This window comes from Leopardus geoffroyi, chromosome A2 (genome assembly GCF_018350155.1).
Source record: "Leopardus geoffroyi isolate Oge1 chromosome A2, O.geoffroyi_Oge1_pat1.0, whole genome shotgun sequence".
Taxonomy (NCBI): domain Eukaryota; kingdom Metazoa; phylum Chordata; class Mammalia; order Carnivora; family Felidae; genus Leopardus; species Leopardus geoffroyi.
Genome location: NC_059331.1, coordinates 10,887,356 through 10,908,788, shown reverse-complemented (window position 1 = coordinate 10,908,788; position 21,433 = coordinate 10,887,356). Strand labels below are relative to the sequence as shown.

The window sequence follows — 21,433 nt, the reverse complement described above, 5'->3', positions numbered from 1 at the left end:
GATGCCACATCTGAAAAGTGAAAGGGACTTATCCACCTTCTCTAAGATCACAGGACATCCAATGGGGGTCAAAAAATATGAACCAGGCACAGAAAAAAAAACCAAGTCTCCTACTGCTTCATTATTACCTGCCCAACTTTTGCTGTGCTTTGCATATTTCCTGTGCCGAAGGGTTGATTTATTCCCTTAGCACACTTTTCTCTTAGAGCATTCAGTCTGTAAGGCGATCCACACGCTGAACAACCCACTAATTTCATCTTCTGACCACATTTAATTTTGCTCCTTATTATTTTTGCTGGGCATCAAGGAGGTAACAAGACTTGGAATGTTGTCAGACCTCAAGATGCTCTTTCTTCTTCACGGCCCCTCAGGTTTCAGTGACCATATGAACCATGAAATCTCTTGTACCACTTCAATTTCATTTCACTCTCTTGCCTCTCTCTCTCTCTCTCTCTCTCTCTCTCTCTCTCTGTGTGTGTGTGTGTGTGTGTGTGTGTGTTTCTCTGATTTTGAGCAGATGGTTTGTTTTTCTTTAAATGCAGGACAGAAAATAAGCATGCCAGTCTGACCTGTCAATTGTATTTGTCCATAAGAAACACAATCATTGGAATTCAGGTACCATTTTTACATCATTTGTGATGAATGATAATGGATCTGGCCACATTGGTTTATAGCCACTCTGAGCTTAATTATTGGGGCTGGAGGTGAGAACTCATTGAAGAACACAGCTCAAGGAGTGATGATTTGGTGTGTGTGTGTGTGTGTGTGTGTGTGTGTGTGTGTGTCTTGTCTTGTGGAGGGGGATCCGTTTCCAGAGCAGGGGTGCCTTAGCTAATATATTCTAAGTTGACTCTAATAATACAGAAGCCAGCACTCAATCAGCACAGAATATTCAGGAGGGCTCCTTGTCAATTTACAGGAGGCTTTGCAGATACATTCTAAAATATAAGCAGTATGTAGTGTGGGTGAGTGACTCCTTTCCCTCTAAGGGGACCCAGCAATGAAGCCACCCATTTCTTTGAAATTGCCTGACACCATCTCTGATTTCTCTCCTGTTTACTCCTCTTCACACAACGCTTCCTATTTTGGACCCCAATAGCTCCAAGTAGTATGATCCTCAGGGTCTTAGCAGAGGCCATTCCCTCAGCCAGCACACACTTCCCCAGAAATGCTTGCAGATCCTGCCCTCCTTTCACTGAAGTCTCTGTTCAAATGTCACCTGTCACGGGTCTTGACCAAATACCAATTACACAACGACACTCGTATCCACGCTCTCCTTTATATCTACTTTTGTTCTCTTCATAGCACTTTGACACCCTCTAATGTCTTATTAGTATTTCTATTTGTTTCTATTCATTCTCCATCATTGGATGATACTTGTGTTTGGTTTTTCAGTACCCCATGCTCATTGCCTACACAATGCCTGGAATATGTTTGACAATCAGCACACATTCCTCCAATGCAGGAAAGATATTCTTAGTAAAATAGTAAAATGCATGACCTCTGCTGGGGAGTGTGGAGAATGAGACCAAAACACCTAAGCTGAGGTGAAACAGGAGGGAATCTCTTCAAAAGGACAATCCTTTGGGGACAAAAGGGACAAGATACCGAAATGAACTTCTTGACTGCACAATATAAATGGTAGCATTTCAACTATGTGAGTAAACTGTTCATGTGAAAATTAATGATGTCCTTTGCCTCTTTCTGGGGGTCAGTGCAACCTCATGGAACCAGGAAATATTACACGGATATCAAAATTTCTTCTCCTGGGATTTTCAGAGAGACCGGAACTGCAGCCCCTCATATTTGGACTTTTCCTCTCCATGTACCTGATCACTGTGTTTGGCAACCTGCTCATCATCCTGGCCGTCAGCTCTGACTCCCACCTCCACACCCCCATGTACTTCTTCCTGGCCAACCTGTCCTTTGTAGACATCTGCTTCACCTCCACCACCGTCCTGAAGATGCTGGTGAACATCCAGACCCAGAGCAACGTCATAACCTATGAGGACTGCATCGCACAGATGAACTTCTTCATAATCTTTTCAGGGTTGGACATCTATCTCCTGGCTGTGATGGCCTATGACAGGTTTGTGGCCATCTGTCATCCCCTCCACTATATGGTCATCATGAACCCCTGGCTCTGTGGGCTGCTGGTCCTGGTGTCCTGGATCACAAGTGTCCTGCATTCCTTGTTACAAACTTCAATGGTGTTGCGCCTGTCCTTCTGTACAGAGGTAGAGATCCCCCACTTTTTCTGTGAACTCAATCAGATGATCCAACTTGCCTGTTCTGACACCTTTCTTAATAACGTGGTGATGTATCTTGCAGCTATGCTGCTGGCTGGAGGTCCCCTTGCTGGGATCCTTTACTCTTATTCTAAGATAGTTTCCACCATAATTGGAATCTCATCAGCTCAGGGCAAGTATAAAGCATTTTCCACCTGTGTATCTCATCTTTTAGTTGTATCTTTATTTTTTTGTACGAGCCTAGGTGTGTACCTCAGCTCTGCTGCTACCCAGAGCTCACACTCAAGTGCAACAGCCTCGGTGATGTACACGGTGGTCACGCCTATGCTGAACCCCTTCATCTACAGCCTGAGGAACAAAGACCTAAAGGTGGTTCTTAAAAGAATCATTGGGATTTCATTGATGTGAGGGCCAATCATATTAGGGCTGAAGACGTGCCCATGATTGCAAGTCTCAAAGCTTCAAAGTCAAGAATTAGTTATTCTTTGATTAGACTGTGGAAGTGGCATCTGCTCCTTCTGTTTATTTGCTGGAATTTCCATCTTTTTTTATGTCAACTTCTCTATACATTTAAGTAAATCACTTTATTAAGCTTCTGCTGTTTCTGATATACAGACAGTTTCCCCTTTGTCTATTTTCATATGTCACCAATGTTTTCCTCAACCTTGGATCATGAATGCCTGGAAATTTCTGTATTTCACATGGGAGTAGTTGGATTTCTTAAAATTAATTTCATTTCAAATGACTTAAACCATGCCAGGTAAATTTCCCCTAGATTTCCTGAGATCATTATCATGACTTATACTCTTCTTATGGAATAAAGCTACACTTGATCAGGAAGCCATTTCCATAATTTTATTGCCAAGGAGAATACAAAACCACAGTTTCCACCTTGAGTCTATCGGTCTTTTTCCTTCACTTCATTTAATACTCCTCCTGATGATGTGGATTCTAACACTGTTCCATTTAAACCTGAGGCTATTGACCAAATCACCAAAACCTCAGGCTATTGACACCAATGCTTAGTCAGGAAAGCCCGGGCACTCACCTGCACCCGTGTATTTTTGGACATTCCCACAGACCATTCCCTGACCAGGCCTCTGCTGTGACTGCACAGGTCCCTGGGTTCTTATTGTGATCACAAGACACACATCAGCACCACCTATCAGAGAACTCTAAAAACGGAAATGTATTACTCACATAAGCTGGAGGGCACCGGGATGCCCAAGGGCCATTTCTGGATGTCTCAGAGGGGGACAGAGAGTTGGAGAGGGAGACAGAGAGAGTGCTGCTGAAGGACCTGGGTCTAGTAAGGCCCATGACCAGAGTGGCTAGGTGTTTGAGGATTCACTGGAGAATTTTATTGAGTAGAATTTATGTGCTGAAGGGGAAAAGCTGATTCACTTATGTGTCAGTATCTAGGTTATCGACGACTTTCTGAAGAGATACTTTATGGCTGAGGGTAGCTGAGTCATATGTTTATGTAAATAATAAACAATATGTTTATTTCACATGGTTGTCTTTGAATTCGATGCCCCAGAAATCTAAAGCTTAATTTCACTTATGCTAAACATGCTATTGTGCTTTATAACCGGTCTCCTGGTTATTTAGTTCGGGGTCCAGAAAGCCTCCCATAGCCACTGGCAAACCTGATTAGCAAATATTCATCTCCCAGTGGAGTGTACTTAGAAAGACAAATTTGAATAAATAGATCAACCTGATGTTCTTAGTATCGGCATGACCATAAATATGAGGAGGCAAAATTTTGAAACACTCATTTTGCTACACAAAAAATAGTTCTCTCTTTTTTTCAATGTCCCAGTTCACGCTACGCACCTCTTTATTAAAGCACGGAAGATGGTGTTCACAACTGAGGGGGTTTATTCATTGAGGTGCAGGATTGCTTAGTGCCTTCTATCTTTTATCAGTGAATTATCTTCCCATTTCTGCTAGAAAACTTCTCATGCTAGCTGCTAATATGATTCTTTCCATTGTTACACAAAATAACTTCCTTTTCTTAATATTTGTCACAAATGCCGAGAGATGGTGAATGGACACTACCAGTATCATCCATTTCGTACCTCTTTCCTGCCCTGAAATCTCTTCCACCTGCGTGACCAGAGGATGCTTCACCCGAGAGCTGGATGTCCTGCTGGGGTGTGGCTCAGGGTCCCCAGTTCTTCTGCACAAACGTGCATGTCCTTCAAACTCTCCCTGTTACCCAGAAGGGAGCCCTCACGTGGTCACTTGTTCATCAAGTCATGAGAAATACACTTGAATCACTGAATGGTCATGAGTGCCCTCCTCAATTGTCAAATCATATGACACTAGTAAAAGGTAGAACGTGTTCAAATTAGTTTAGGTCGGTTGCTCAGATGATTGTGTCAGTCAGCTCTTGCTGTATAACATTCTTTCCTTGTCACGTGGGATGTTAAAATGATGTGGAATCGCCGAGGACAATGGTCACAAAAGAATCTTTGAGTTGTTTTACCGTGCAAAAAAATGTGCTCTCAGCAAGGCGGCAGGACTCATGGCCAGAGAGCGCTGCAGTGGGATTGTGGAAAGTGAGTGATTATATACTTTTAAGTTAGTGGAGGGAGGGAAGGGATGTTATGTAGAGATAACATAAACGTCTAAGGAATTTCCGTATGCTGAAAGTGACCTTGGAGGTCTCGCTCCTGTCGAGAATAATGGTGCTTTTAGTCTCCAACAAAACATCAGCCTCAGAGTAGCCGTGAGTTCCTGGAGAATGTCATTCCCTGCATTTCTTGGGGATTTATCAGTGAGCTACAGTTGTTGGGAGTCTGACTTCGAGCAACATTTCTCATGCTTTTTGTTCTCTTCGTCAATCATACCTTTACAATCAAACGGCATTGTATTGGGAAACTTTTCTGACCTCTGCTGGGCTCCTCACGGGTCTGCGGTCAGGACTGAATCTCTACCTGGTATTTCTAGGGCCCATCCATGACGTTGTGTCTGTGGCTGTCATGCTCTTCTGTTTCAGCCGGATTCTTGGTCTTATTTCTACATTTCGATTTGTAGGATAGTTTTCTATTTACAAATTAAGTACGCTTATGTGTATTCTTTGAGTTGCATCTCACTGCGCCTACATCCGTACATAAACTTGCTTTCCTTCCGTTACAAGAGCTATCTCCACACCTGTAATGGAGAGTCAGCTAACTGTGCTCCAAATCCTCCTCTGAGCCCTGCTCCATAGATATGTCCCCAATTAAATCATTGAAGTATAATTATACACAATACACCGCATATTGAAAGGGTACAATTTGGTACGTTAAAGGAGCTACACAAGAATGTAGAGCACATGGGGTGCCTGCGTGGCTCAGTCTCTTAAGCGTCTGACTCCAGCTCAGGTGCGTGGGTTCGAGCCCCCCACCGGGCTCTGTGCTGACAGCTAGAGCCTGGAGCCTACTTCGGATCGTGTGTCTCCCTCTCTGTCAACCCTCCCCTGCTCATGCTCTGTCTCTCTCTCTCTCTCTCTCTCCTCAAAAATAATTAAATGTTTAAAAATTTTACAAAAAAGATAATGAAAAGCACATAGTGCAAGTTTCCATCTGTGTATAATTTAAGGGTCTACATAAGCTTTAATTGCTTTCTCAGGTAATTGTTAAAAATTCAAGCTCCCCGAGCCTCTCTTTCCTTATTTCTGTAGGCAGTGCGGATGCTACACGTTAATTCCTATGAATCTTGTAAGGAAAAAAATTAAATGCATTTTTACTCAAAGAAAACATTCAAGTGTAGTGGTTGTGTCTTGTGTGTGTGTGTGTGTGTGTGTGTGTGTGTATACATTTTTCTTTCAAATAATCACACTCCCCATACATGTACACACACAGATGATTTACGATTTCATCTTTTATGTTGCAAGGAGACTTGAGAGACAGTTGGACAGGATAGCACTGAAAAGAATGAATGGTTGTAGCAACAAAAAATAAAGGGAAACTAAATAAAGAACGTATGTAAAAGGAAGTGGTAATAGACACAAAATTTTAATTTATCACATGTTACCATAATTCTGATCATGAGTTCCTTTCTTGTGTCACTGCCTCAAAAGATTCATGGTCAGACCACACTCACATTGATGCCCCACAGAAATCACTGTATCAGGTAAAGGGGCAAAATGTTTCAAAATCTATTTCATTTTATTTCTATTAATGTGGTTTCTTTCCATGTCAATTGCCCTTACCCAAGGGAAGCTGATAAATGAATTGAGAGTCTTAAACTCAGCTCCCTCAAATCATTTTATTGACTCTGTCCCTATGAGATTCTTACTGCTGCTGTAAAATGTCCCCATTTTAGCTGCTTAAAATGAACAAATACACACTCTGACAATTCTGGAGTCAGAAGCTTTGAAGGAGTCTCGTCGGGCTCATAGCAATGTGTCTGCAGGGTTGTGGTCCATCTGGAGGCTCAGGGGAGAATCTGTTTCCTTTCCATTTCCAGTCTCTGTCACTGGTCACCTGCAGTTCTTGGTTCATGGCTCTTCCTCCACCTTCAGAGCCAGCAGGGTAGGTTTTCAAAGTCTGTCTAGCACCAACTCTTTTGTCTCCCTCCTCAACATTTGCAGGACTGTCGTGATTGCCTTTGTCCCACCTGGACAATCACAGCTCTTTTCCTCTCAATGGCAGCTGATCAGCCGCTCCGATCAATCTGTTACCTTAATCCTTCCTTGCTATAAAAAATAACATGTTGTAGATACTAGGGATTAGGATATGAACATATTTGGGAGGGCCTTATTTTGCCCACTCCAAAGTCTTTTTCATAAGTGTATTATTTTGGTCACTTATAAAATCAATAAGCACAGAATTGACACAGCCTGAAGAAGGAGCGAATACACGATCCTTTCACAATTACAGGCACGCAAGGACAATATTTGGTGCAGAAGCCTTCACGCTACCTACACCTATCTCTAACACAGGATCATCTTCTTGCTAATCAAACAGTGGTCCGCAGACCCGGACCTGCACTTCAACATCACTCAGGAGCTTGGAGAAATGCAGAATCTCTGGGCCACCCAGGATGTGAGATAAGATTTTGCACTTGTAGTGGGATCCGTGTGGATTCACGGGCACAGTGAAGTTGGAGACATGCTGGTCTAGCTGGGTTTCTCACCTTTTATGGTGGACATTTGTGGCAGGATAACAGTATTTTGGGGGTGTTTTCCTGGGGACTGTAGGTGCTGGGCAGCTTCCCTTCAGACTTTGACAGACGTCCCAGGGGAAAATTCATTTCTGGCTGAGAACCACGACCCCAAGTTTGAGAACCGGAAGCATCCTGACAGAATCAACCTCAAGGGACACCACATACTCAGATATTAAATTCGGACAGATGACAAGACACGACCAAGCACCATTTCTACAATGTAGAATGGAGTTCATAAATGTACTTCCTTGGGGATAAGATGTTTATAAAGATCAAATCAAAACTCCCTATGAGATGTTAAGCTCACATTGTAGTACACAAAAGGATCTAAATACATCTTGTTCTATTTAACAAGCATTTTATAACAAAGAACCAAATGGCAGCTTTTAACTTGTGATAAAGTAGGTGATGGCAAAAGTGTCTTGATGCCAATGTGTTTAGTGCCCAAGGTTTATTATCAGAAGAAGTCAGTTTTCCGCCTTATTAAAAGGAAGAATAGATATTGGGTCGCCTGGGTGGTTCAAATGGTTGAGATTATGATGTGAGCCAAAATCAAGTCAGGTGTTTAACAGACTGAGCCACCCAGGAGACGCACATTTATTCATTTTAAACACAAACTCATTTCTAATCTCTTAGTTTACGTTGAAAGGAAACTTGAGGGAAAGTTGCAGAATAAATGTTTGAATTAACATGCATTTAAAAGAATGAGTACATGTAGGCAAAAAGATATAAAGTAAATGAGAGACATACATTTAAATGATGACTTACTTTTCCTGTTGTAATGTCTCAAAGACATCAAAATCTGAAGTACGTTTCAATTTATGCATTGAGAAATTCTTTACCAGTTAAAGAGGATTAATAACTCCAAATTGATTCTACATTTCTTCTTTTACTTGAAGATGGGATTACAACACAAAATGCCTTTACCCAGGGGAAGTTAAATGGATGAATGAAGAAGCTTAATCTCAGGGTCTTAACAAAACTTAATTGGGAAAATTGTATTAAAGTCCTAATGCTAATGTAAAATGACTACATTAGTGTTCTAAAACATTTATGCTGGATGCATGGATGGTTCAGTCAATTAAGCATCTGATTTTGGCTCAGCTGTGATCTCAGGGCTCATGATCTGGAGCCCCATGTCAGGTGAGCCCCACTTCTCTCTCCCACCTCTCTCTCTCTCTCTCTCTCTGCCCCTCATGGGATTCTCTCTTTGCCCTTTGCTCACTTGTGCCTTTTCTATTTCAAAATTAAATTAAATTAAATTAATATAAAAATAAACACATTATGTTCTTATAATTCTGTGAATCAGAAGCTGAAGTAGCTCTCATTGGGCTAATATGAAGATGTTTGCAAGACTTGGTTCCTTCCAGAAACTACAGGGAAGAATCTGTTTACTTTTCTATTCCAAGCTTTTCCAAGCAAAAAGTATCTATAAAAATAGATCTACCCTATGACCCAGCAATAACACTGCTAGGAATTTACCCAAGGGATCCAGGAGTGCTGATGCATAGGGGCACTTGTACCCCAATGTTTATAGCAGCACTCTCAACAATAGCCAAATGTTGGAAAGAACCTAAATGTCCATCAACTGGCGAATGGATAAAGAAATTGTGGTTTATACACACGATGGAATACTACGTGGCAATGAGAAAGAATGAAATCTGGCCTTTTGTAGCAACGTGGATGGAAGTGGAGAGTGTGATGCTAAGTGAAACAAGTCATACAGAGAAAGACAGATACCTTATGTTTTCACTCTTATGTGGATCCGAGAAACTTAACAGAAGACCAGGGGGGGAGGAGAAGGAAAAAAAAGTTAGAGAGGGAGGGAGCCAAATCATAAGAGACTCTAAAAAACTGAGAACTGAGGGTTGATGGGGGGTGGGAGGGAGGAAGGGTGGGTGATGGGTATTGATGAGGGCACCTGTTGGGATGAGCCCTGGGTGTTGTATGGAAACCAATTTGACAATAAATTTCATATTTAAAAAAAAGTATCTAAACATATGCCATACAACTAACAAAAGCCTCACAAAGAGGGGCTAAAGAGCAGCTCTTAACTTGTGACATAGTGTGAAATTCCTAAATGTTTGGCAAATGTGTCATGAAGCTGAGGTATGTAGTGCTTGGGGTTTATATCAAGGAACTTAGTTGCCCTCTTTGTTTAAAAGGAAAACAGGGGGGCGCCTGGGTGGCGCAGTCGGTTAAGCGTCCGACTTCAGCCAGGTCACGATCTCGTGGTCCATGAGTTCGAGCCCCGCGTCGGGCTCTGGGCTGATGGCTCAGAGCCTGGAGCCTGTTTCCGATTCTGTGTCTCCCTCTCTCTCTGCCCCTCCCCCGTTCATGCTCTGTCTCTCTCTGTCCCCAAAATAAATAAACGTTGAAAAAAAAAATTAAAAAAAATAATAAAAATAAAAGGAAAACAGGAATGTTCTATAGATGGCAGGGCTGTGTCTCCACCACAAGAGGTACATGGTCTAATATATATTCCAAGGTGACTTTTGTAACACAGAGGTCACAACTCAATCAACACGTGGTATTTTGGAGGTCCAAGGAGTGTAATCCAGACAGATTGCTAGCCCTAGACTTTGGGGAAATGCTGAAATCAGGCTTGGGATAAGGTGCTGGGAGGTCTGTACTCTGGGAGCAGCGGTGTGCACAAGGAAGGATTAATCAACCCTGGATATGCGTGGTTATAACCTGGTCTATTGGGAGCACAATCTCCGGGAAAACTCTCCCTTGTGTCCACACCAGTGTCCCCCAGGAAATCATGTGCTGTAGGTCAGAGGACTGGGAGGGAAACGTGCCCTCTCAACAGAAGAGGAAACTGTAAGTATCTCCTGTGTGAAGTCCCTCTGCTTGTACCACCTGATGGGACCTGGTTGTTGCTTCTGGAGTCTGAAGCTTGGCTGGGAGACTCATGCTAGCTTCCTTCCTGCTGTCTTGTGTGGGGACAGAGTTTAGCCGCCACCAATAACCAACCATCCAGGGGAAATTCAGACTGCCGCATGGGCACCTCTCCCTCAGAGCTCCCATCCAGGTGAGACTGGTGATTGTATTTATTCTTGGGAAGCTTATTCATTGAAATTCATGTACCATTTTACATTGTTTAGGGGAATGATAATGGATCTGGGTATCTTGAGTTAGAGCCACTCCGAGGTTAATTGTTGGGGTGAGGGTTGAGAACTCATGGAAAGAACACAGCCCAGAGAGCAATGATTTGGGGTGTGTGTGTGTGTGTGTGTGAACCTTGTGGAATGTGATACGCATACAGAGCAGAGGTATATGGTCTAATATATTCCAAGATGACTCTTGTAACACAGAGGCCAGAAATCAACACATGGTGTTCAGTAGGGGCTCTATGTCAATTTAAAGGATGCCTTTGCAAGTAGATTCTAAAATACAAGCAGTACATAGTGTGGGTGAGTGACTCCTTTCTCTTGAAGGGGAACCAGCAACGAGGCCACCTATTTCTTTGAAATTGCCTGACATGATCTCTGATATCTCTCCTGGTAATTCTCCATTCCCAAACATGCTTCCTGTTTTGGACCCAAATAGCTCGAAGTAGTATCATCCTCGGGGCCTTAGCAGAGGCCATTCGCTCGGCCAGCACACACTTCCCCAGACAGGCTCTGGGCTCCTGCCTTCCTTTCCTTGAGGTCTCTGTTCTAAGGTCACCTGTTCACCGCTCTTGAAAAAACACCAATTACAAAGTAACCCTCGTCACCACACTCTGCTTTACACTGACCCTGGTTTCCTCAAAGTTCTTAACACCCTCTGATGTCTTATTAATATTTTTATTTGTTTCTAATCACTCTCCTTCATTAGATTATAGTGGCTTTTGGTTTTCAGTATCCCGTGCTCATGGCCTAGACAATGCCTGGAACATATTTGACACTCAGTACATACTCCTCCAACGCAGGAAAGATATTCTTAGTAAAAGAGTAAAATGCACGACCTCTGTTGGGGAATGCAGAGAATGAGACCAAAATGCCTAATCAGAGATGCAATGAGAGGGAATCCTTTCAAGGGGACAATCCATACACAAGACAATGAAATTAACTTCTTGACTGCACAATATAAATTGGACCCTTTCAACTATGTGAGTCATGCCTTCAGGTGAAAATTGATGATATCTCTTTCCTCTTTCCGGGGGCCAGTTCAACCTCATGGAACCAGGAAATGATACACGACTATTAGAATTTCTACTTCTGGGATTTTCAGAGGGACCAGAACTTCAGCCCCTCATATTTGGGCTTTTCCTCTCCATGTACCTGATCACTGTGTTTGGGAACCTGCTCATCGTCCTGGCCGTCAGCTCTGACTCCCACCTCCACACGCCCATGTACTTCTTCCTGGCCAACCTGTCCTTTGTAGACATCTGCTTCACCTCCACCACCGTCCCGAAGATGCTGGTGAACATCCAGACTCAGAGTAAAGTTATAACCTATGATGACTGCATCACACAGATGGACTTCTTCTTAATCTTTTCAGTGTTGGACATATATCTCCTGACCATGATGGCCTATGACAGGTTTGTGGCCATCTGTCACCCGCTGCACTACACAGTCATGATGAAACCCCAGCTCTGTGGACTGCTGGTTCTGGTGTCCTGGATCATGAGTGTCCTGCATTCCTTGTTACAAACCTTAATGGTGTTGCAGCTGTCCTTCTGTACAGAGGTAGAAATTCCCCACTTTTTTTGTGAACTCAATCAGATGACCCAACTGGCTTGTTCTGACACCTTTTTAAATAACTTGGTGATGTATCTTGCAGCTATGCTGCTGGGTGGTGGTCCCTTCATTGGGATCCTTTACTCTTACTCCAAGATAGCTTTCTGCATACAGAGAATCTCATCAGCTCAGGGCAAGTATAAGGCATTTTCCACCTGTGCATCTCACCTCTCCGTTGTCTCTCTATTTTATTGTACGGGCCTGGGAGTGTACCTCAGCTCTGCTGCTGCCCAGAGCTCCCACTCAAGTGCCACAGCCTCGGTGATGTACACGGTGGTCACGCCCATGCTGAACCCCTTCATCTATAGCCTGAGGAACAGAGACATAAAGGAGGCTCTGAGGAGATTCTCTGGGATGGTAGCTATAAAAGTTCCAATTGTCCTGGGGTTGAAGAACTTCCCATGATTGCAGGCCTCATGGTCTTAAACGAATAAGGTGTGTGTGTGTGTGTGTGTGTGTGTGTGTGTGTGTGTTTAAAGCAAATTGTGGTTATAGAAAGTGCTTCTTTCATTTATTTCCTGGAATTTTTATTTTTTCAACTACTCAGTACAATTTACTTACTTATTTAAAAGACTTTTATTTTTTACCTTACTCTGATATGCAATCATTATTCCTCCATTTTCTTCCTTTATTTCTACCAATCACTGAGCATGGAATGTTTTCCCATTTCTTTTTGTCTTCTTCAATTTCTTTCATAAACCTTCTAGAGTATTCATTGTACAGATCCTTTACCTTTATTTGTAAATTGATTCCAAACCTGTGATATGGAAAATTTAGGAATTCCTATTTATCTAATGGAACTGCTTGGATTTCCTAAGAATAATTTATTCCCAAATGACAAAAATTACCCCATTTAATATGTCCTTAGTTTTCCTAAAAGAATATTCATTTGTTACCACTCTGATGGAAAAAATTCAGTTTGATCAGTAGTTCATTTCTATTCTATTCTGTTTCATTTTATTCTATTCTATTCTAATCTGATACCACAGTTTTCCACTTTGTGTCTGTCATTCTTTTGTATATCACTACAATAACTGCTCTTCCTGATGAACAGAAAAGTGTGTTTTATAAGAGACCATCAGCTTTTTTCTCCGAATTAGGATCCCATCTTCTTCTCAGGCTCTATGTCCCCAGTGCTTACATCAGTCACTGGCAAAACTGATTATCAAAAACTTGTCTACCAGTGGAGTCTACACGGAAACAGAAATTCAAATACGTAGAATGACTTAATACGGCCTTGGAGTCAAAGATGCCCTCGACTATGATAAAGCAAATTTTAAACTCTCCTTTGTATTACTATGCTCTACATTTCTTCTCAAGCTGTACATCTCTCAGTCAAGTATGGAATAGCAGTGGCAGTGTTTAAGGGGATTTATTCGCTGGGGTGAATGATTGGTTACTTATTGCCGTCAAAAGACTTATAAATAAAAACAATAAAATGGTCCTGAAAGAAATTAAAGAATACGTAAATAAATGGGATGACATCCTGTGTTCATGCTTGGAAGATTTTTTATTTAATTTTAGGATGGTTTTAAAAATGTTTTCCGAGGCGCCTGGGTGGCGCAGTCGGTTAAGCGTCCGACTTCAGTCAGGTCACGATCTCCCGGTCCGTGAGTTCGAGCCCCGCGTCGGGCTCTGGGCTGATGGCTCAGAGCCTGGAGCCTGTTTCTGATTCTGTGTCTCCCTCTCTCTCTGCCCCTCCCCCGTTCATGCTCTGTCTCTCTCTGTTCCAAAAATAAATAAACGTTGAAAAAAAAAATTAAAAAAAAATGTTTTCCAAAAATTGTGAGTTCCTAAATTTTTTTTCTTGGCCAACCATGTCATTTTGTAACCAAAGTTTTACTTGAGACACTTAAATTAATCCACATGACTTTGAAAAGAATAAACCCAACTAAACAAAAATAAAATAAAATAAAGTAAAATAAATAAAAAAATAAATAAATAAAAATGTTTTCCAAGAATACCCCATTTTTGTTATTTTCAAATTATCATTGAATCTGTAGATTTTTGGGTAGTATTGCCATCTTAACAACTTTAATTCTAATTTAAATTTCTCCTAACAAGGGACTACAGCTTTGCTCTCAGTCTGGGCTCCACATCCAGGACCCGCAGCATCAACACCACCAGGGAGCTTGTTAGAGAAGCAGGGTCCTCGGGGCCCCTGGAGACCTGAGGAATCAGAATTTGCATTTTAACTACAGTCCCTGGGGAATTGTGTGCACAGTGAAGTGGAGAAACCTTAGCGTGGAACAGGTTTCCTCACCTTCTCGCCATTGACCCTTGGAGCTGGATAACTATTTTTGTTAAGTGCTGTCCTGTGGCAGATGATATGCAGAAGCACCTCTTCAGACATGGACAAAAATCCCAAGAGCAACTCTGGTGGGAACCACTTCCCAGAGTTTCAGAACCGGAAACATCCTGACATCATTCCAATTAAGACTACATGCTGATTGGTTTGTGCCTTTGAGCAGCACATTGAATTCCTCTGAGCCCATTTCGACAACAGAGAATACAGCTCCTGAAAGTTCTACATCATAGATTGTACTTTTGTCAAAATTAAACCATAGAATCCCTTTAGTGTGCTAAGCTAGTCTATGCTGCAGAAAATCGAAATGTATCTCTTATAATTAATAAACACTTCATCAGGAGGGGAAAATGACAGTTTGTAACTTGTGATCTAATAATGAAATTCCTAATTGTTTTTGCTAAACTATTACACAACCAAAGAGGTTAGTACCCCAACTTTTTAAAATTTATTTATTGAAATTCAAGGATCCAAGAAGCTCAGAGGGTCCCGGAGGGACTGTGAGGAACAGTAACCTCCTGTCTTCTGGCAGCTTTGAACCCGACCACCTCCCCCGATGCCCAGCAAAAACCATGTGAGAACACATTTACCTCCCCCCAAAGACGAAAGTGCCGATATCTTCCTCATGTCAAACACCTTACATATGGCGGGCCCAAGGGAAAAAATGAGCGAAGGGATAAGCCAACACTTCACAAAAGGAAGCGCACGCGATTGGCTGCAAGGGGCGCAGTTACAAGGTCAACCACGGAAGACTTCGCTTTCATGTGCCTCTCGCATCATTACTTGGGCAATTCGTCTTCATGGGGCTGACAGCAGGTGAGGCCAGCCTTGTTATCCCTTTCTCTTTTAATGTTAATTTCTTTCAGAGAGGGAGAGAGCACAAACAGGGGAGGAGGGAGAGAGAGAGAGCAAGCACACAAGCAGGGGAGGGACAGAGAGAGTCCCAAGCAGGCCCCATGCTGTCAGCACAGAGCCCAACATGGGGCTGGATCTCACGAACGGTGAGATCTGAGCTGAGCTGAAACCAAGACGAGATCTCTTAACCCACTGAGCCACCCAGGCGCTCGTCTCCCTTCCCTATGTGACGTCCTCATATTGACACTCTTGGACTCTGGGTATTGGTGTCTTTTTCACAAACCCAAGGGGCACCTCGAATCCTCATTCTGTATGTCAGCCAGTGGACAGAGGCTTCCCCAGACCATGCTCTGTAAATGCTCCCGACATCACGACAGTCCAGTTTTGTACCAAATAACTTGTTTCATATGATTATGCTTGACCGCATGATGCCATCCGTATATTTATATTATTGTTCTCTGTCCTTGGTGCTACACAGAAACATACGCTAGTGAAGGATTTCACCTTCTTTGTTCACTTTTGTTTTTGTCACAAATGTGTGTGAATATACGGTTAGTATGAAAACCCTAAGGATATGAAAAATTATAGAATTTAAAAAATAAAGGATAATGAAACCAGGTTAAAATGACTAGTTTCCAAACAACTGTCCACAGCAAAATTATGTGAAAACTAAAAACTAACTGAAATTGGCTATAAAAAAGAAATTGTTAATGATATCAACATGGATTCATAATTAAATTGTCAATGGCCTACACACAAAAAAATGTAATATATAATGTTCCTACAATGCTCAGTTTGTATTTGTGGGATGACTCAGAAATTAGGTCTCAGTGTATAAGGACATTGACCATATGGCAAGGTTGTATTTCAGTTTCATTGGAAAAGGTTGAATTGCTAAATAACATCTAGAATGAAGGGATATCTAAACTAATACTGGCATCAGTGGATATCTATCTGGAAGAATATGAAACTGGTCCCCTCCTCAGACACTTCACAAAAATTCAGAGGGAATATGACCCCAGTGTAAGTGTAACCATACAATATAGCAGAACATCAAGGAAACTACATATAACATTCACAGGTGAGCAAACCCACTAAATAAAGCCATAATCTCAGAAGTAAGAAGATAGATTTATTTAAATAAAATTTAAAATTTATATGATCAAAACATGTTGCAAAAATCAATTGAGAAACAATGATCTCAGGAAATCATTTGAAATGTTGATAATGTTTTAAAAATAAAAGAGAGAGAGAGAGAATAACCTATGGGCATATAACAATAATAAAACCAATCAGAATGGTCATCAAACCTATGACCTTGGCTGAAACTGAGGGATGGTTTAGGAAAATAACAAGAACTGTCTCCTTCACCCAGCAGCCTGGAAAATAACTTACAGGACTGTTACACTGTTTGGGCTTGAAACTTTCCAATAGGAGCCAAAGGGTTATTCTGAATTTGTTGAGGTAAGAGTAAGTGTAACAAGGTTGAACGCAGAAGCTGAAAGCAGCTGTATTACATATACTGACATTCTGTCACCAGGAGTTTCCCAGTCTCTGCACCCATCCTGCCCAGAGCCTGCCCTGTGGTGGGGAGCGTCCTGTGCCCTGTAAGATGTTCAGAGCATCCCTGACCTCTGTGCACCCCTCTCCAGCGTGACAGACAAAGTGTCTCCAGACATTGATCAATGTCCCCTGGGGGACAAAATTATACTCGATTAGAAACACAAATTGAATTTCACAATCTCAACATATTTTTCTAGCATGGCCATAATAGCAATTGAATGGTAGAATAAGAAAGATCTTCAAAAGTGTGAATGGCGGTCATTCAGAGAATCTGACATTAGCACTGAATAAATACATTATAACTTAATTAAGCGAGCAAACACACAGACAGAGCGGTATGCTCTGGGCGAAATTGGATTGGCCCTCAGGAGATGACATTTAGTGTTCACGACTTCCACTCCCTCTGACCCTCTCATCCACGGACTACGAGGCTGAGTTGTCTGACAGGAAGGTCTCCTTGTGGAAGTCTGAATCCTTCCCTGGATGCTGAATTCCTCCCTAGATGCTAGATTATAGATCATTTTCTCCTCAATGGAGAAAGCAGGAAGGTCAGAGACGCATCGGCCCCCAGGCATTATTAGTACTCAGAACAAACAGACGAAAACCACTCCCATTCCTGTCTAAGTTTGCACACGCTGACAGACAGGAGACTAGGAGGTATTTTCGGCACCCTGTATCTGCTCGTTAGGTACATGTCTCTCTTCTTACTCCAGCATGGCTCCCAAGTGGACAACCCTTTGGCACACAAAGGACATTTCTCTAATGAATCTCTGATCCCAAGAGACCAGTTTGGAAGTAGTAACTGCAGTTAGGTTTTTTGTTGTTCCTTTTCCATGAATGTGACCCCTTCCTGATGAGTAAACTCACAGCACCACTGTGAGTTACAGTTTCCTCCAGGTCTATGTATATGGGATCAATTCCTTGATTTCTCTTTCTGTTGCTTCATTATTGCTGTATACAAATGCAACCGATTTCTGTACATTGATTCTATATCCTGCAAAAATTCTTAACAAGATACTAGCAAATTGAATTCAACAGTATATCCAAAGAATTATTCACCATGATCACATGGGATTCATTCCTGAGCTGCAAGTGTGGGTCAATATTTGCAAATCAATGTGATACATCACATTAATAGAAGAAAGGACAAGAACCATATGATCCTGTCAGTGGATGCAGAAAAAGCATTCAACAGAATACAGAATCTTTCTTGATAAAAATCCTCAAGAAAGTCGGGATAGAAGGAACATACCTTAACACCATAAAAGCCGTACAAGAAAAGGCCCACGGCTACTATCACCCTCCATGGGAAAAGACTGAGAGCTTTCCCCCAAAGATCAGGAGCATGACAGGGATGTCCACTCTCACGGCTGTTCTTTAACATAGTGTTGGGAGTCCTAGCCTCAGCAATCAGACAACAAAATGAAATAAAGCCATCCAAATTGGCAAACAAGTCAAACTTTCACTTTTTGCAGGAGACATGATACTTTACATGGAAAACTCGAAAGACTCCAACAAAAAGCTGCTAGAGCTGATATATGAACTCCGCAAAGTCTCAGGATGCTTGAATGTTTAGAAGTTACCTAACATCATGGCACTGAGCCCTGCATCAGGGCTGACACTGTGGAGCCTGCTTGGGATTCTCTCTATCTCTTCTCCTCCCCCATTTCTCCATCTCTCCTCTCTCTCTCTCAAAATAAATAAATAAACTTAGAAAAGAAACTCTCCAACAAAGCAGTTAAAGCTTATGTGACAGTATTAAAATATACACAAATAGAAACTTGAAATATCTACCATTCATTTGCTTGTGGATCCTTTAATTCACCAAAGTGCACACTTTACATATGCAGGTTATAGTGTGTAATTACACTCCGATGATTTAATTCAGTGGAAAAAAATCGAATGGGGCATGGCTAAGGTTAGGATCTAGAGAACGGGTAGCTGATTCTCACTTAAGAGAGCTGGGAGATAGCACTTCTAATGGGGAAGGAAGCCAAATGTCAATATGGATGTATGAACGATGGAATTACATTTAAGTAATTCACATGATAAAGCAGTTTGTTTCCATAAAGAAAACATTAACCTCCATACGGGAACCGTATCTGACCATAAATTGGTTGAAGACAGAAGAGCACTACAGCCAAGCTCAACACCACGCATGAGCCTGAGAAACACAATGTAGAGATTCACACCGGACCCCAGATCCACGAGGAGCCCAGCAGAGATCAGAAACGCTCCCCCACACATGATTCCATTTGATTGTAAAGGTATTATGATATGTTATTTGACAAGGACCGCCTGTTACACAGCAATAGCTGACTGACACAATAACCCAAGCGAACGGACCTTAGACAATTAGAAGATGTGCTGATTTTTATTTGTGGCAAATGATCTGATGTTGAGGAGAGCACTCGTGATCGTTCTGTGATTCAAGTTTATTTCCCACGACTTGATGTACAAGTGGGCTCCCTTCTGGGTAACTGGGAGAGTTTGAAGGACATGCACGTTTGTGCAGAACAACTGGGGACCCTGAGCCACATGCCAGCAGGACATCCAGCTCTCATGTGAAGCATCCTCTGGTCGTGCAGGTGGGAGCGATTTCTGAGCAGGACGGAGGCACGAAATGGATGGGGCTGATACTGTTCATTTGCCATCATTTGTGACAAATACTGGGAAAAGGAACCTATTTCATGCAACGGTAGGAAGACTCATGATAGTAGGTAGCGTTGCAAAGCTTTCAGAAGAAACGGGAAGCGAATTCGGAGATAAAACAGAAGACACTAAGCAACCCCTTACCTCAGTGAACAAACCACCTCAGCTGCGGACAAAAGCCTCCATGCTTCAATAAATAGAGGCAGCGCATGAAAAAGAAATATTTTGCATAGGAACACAATGGGTGTTTTGCTTCCTCGGGTTTATGGTCTCCTCTGACACCAAGAACATATTAGATCGATCTGTTTATTCCAATTTGTCTTTCCATGTTGACTCCATGGGGAGTTACATATTTGCTCATCAGTTTTTGCCAGTGGCTATGATAGGCCTCTGGACGCTGGGCTGAATAACAGAAAAACAACAACAACAACAACAACAACAACAACAACAGAGTCCAGTTATGAGACACAGAAGCGTGTTTGTACAGTAATTGCCTGACATTAAGCTTTTGACTTCTGAGGCACCCATTTGAAAGACCACCATTCATATTAACACATTGCCAGGCATATGATTCAGTTACTATATAAACATGCAGGCCCCCCTCCCACAAATCCCCCCATTAGAAAGCCCTGGTAATCTAGGTAACAACTGTGAGTGACCCTGCTTTTCCCGTTCGGTGCCCACATTCCGTTACTGGGCTTTTTGTCTGGTTTTTGCTGTTGTTATTTTTGAGTACTGGGGGATAATATTTTATTATTCTTTTTCTTTAACTGTTTACATGAGCGTAGTTGACACACGATGTTACCTTAGTTTCAGGTCTGCAATACAGTGATTCAACTTCTCTGTACATTATGCGGGGCTCACACAGGTGTACTGACACCTGTCCCATTACTGCTAGTACATCATCAATGACTATATTCCATACACTGTGTCTTCCATTCTCATTATTGATCATTCCATACCTCCGTTCCCCCTCTCCTTGGCCCATTCGGCCCATCCTCCAACTCCACTCGTGTTTTAAATTCATCCATAAAAAATGAGCCCAGAAAAACATAGTCACTCCCCCCATGGACCCCCCAAGAGCCAGATCCTTCATAGTGCTCTCTTTCCTTCCCTGTAAAGTCTCTCCCTCTCTGAGACCTCCTTCAATGGCCTTTGGGAATCCCATGTGCCCTCAACGTTTGTGAGCAATGAACCTTGTGTTTTTAGAGTTCCCAGATGGGTGTCGCTGAGGTGTGTCTTGTGACCAAAATAAGAACCCAAAGGCCAGGGCAGTCACAGCATAGGCTCTGGTCAGGGAAACACTTGTGGGAATGTCCTCAAGCACAAGGGCATAAGCAAATGCCTGGGGTTTCCTACCTAAGCATTGGTGTCAATAGCCTGAGGCTTAAATGGACCCCTGCTAGAGTCCACATCGTCAAAGAGTTCTTAAGGAAGGGACTTAAAAGAGATTGACAGACTCCAGGTGAAAGCAGTGGTTTTGTATTTTCATCTACAATAAAATTATGTAGGGGGCCTAGGGGCCAAGTGCAGTGTTTTTCCACATGAATAACCCACTTTGGGATTATTCTTTGGGGAAAATTAGGGAAAATTTATGTCGCATGGTATAAATCATGGTATAAATTCATTTCAATTTGAAATGGAATTATTTTTAAGGAGACCAACTTGCCCATTGTAAGATACAGAAATTTCCAAGCATTTGTGATCCAACATTTGGGAAAACACTGGGAACGTATGAAAGTGGAGAAAGATGAAATGGTAAATCAAACAGAGCAGAAGCTTGATAAAGTGAGTTACCTCAATGTATAGAGAAGTTGAATTCAAACAAACCGAAATGCCAGGAAATAAATAGAAGGAGCAGATTCTACTTCCCCAGACTGATCAAAGATTAGAAGTTCCTGGCTCTGAGGCTCTGAGCCCTGCAA

At 42.1% G+C, this 21,433-nt stretch overlaps 2 protein-coding genes across 2 annotated transcripts; both read left to right on the top strand.

Annotated features, from left to right (window-relative positions):
- The first annotated feature begins 1,724 nt into the window (after positions 1-1,724).
- On the top strand, positions 1,725-2,657 carry LOC123605429 (olfactory receptor-like protein OLF4). Its single transcript, XM_045492299.1, has one exon. The coding sequence runs from the start codon at positions 1,725-1,727 to the stop codon at positions 2,655-2,657; it is 933 nt and encodes a 310-aa protein (XP_045348255.1).
- An 8,912-nt stretch (positions 2,658-11,569) lies between these two features.
- On the top strand, positions 11,570-12,398 carry LOC123605428 (olfactory receptor-like protein OLF4). Its single transcript, XM_045492298.1, is given in 2 exon segments — positions 11,570-12,343; positions 12,345-12,398. Coding segments are annotated over 2 exon segments (828 nt in total).
- The last annotated feature ends 9,035 nt before the right edge of the window (positions 12,399-21,433 follow it).

Coding starts and splice junctions, on each gene's coding strand:
- LOC123605429 (XM_045492299.1), top strand. CDS start 1,725: ATGGAACCAGGAAATATTACACGGATATCAAAATTTCTTCTCCTGGGA.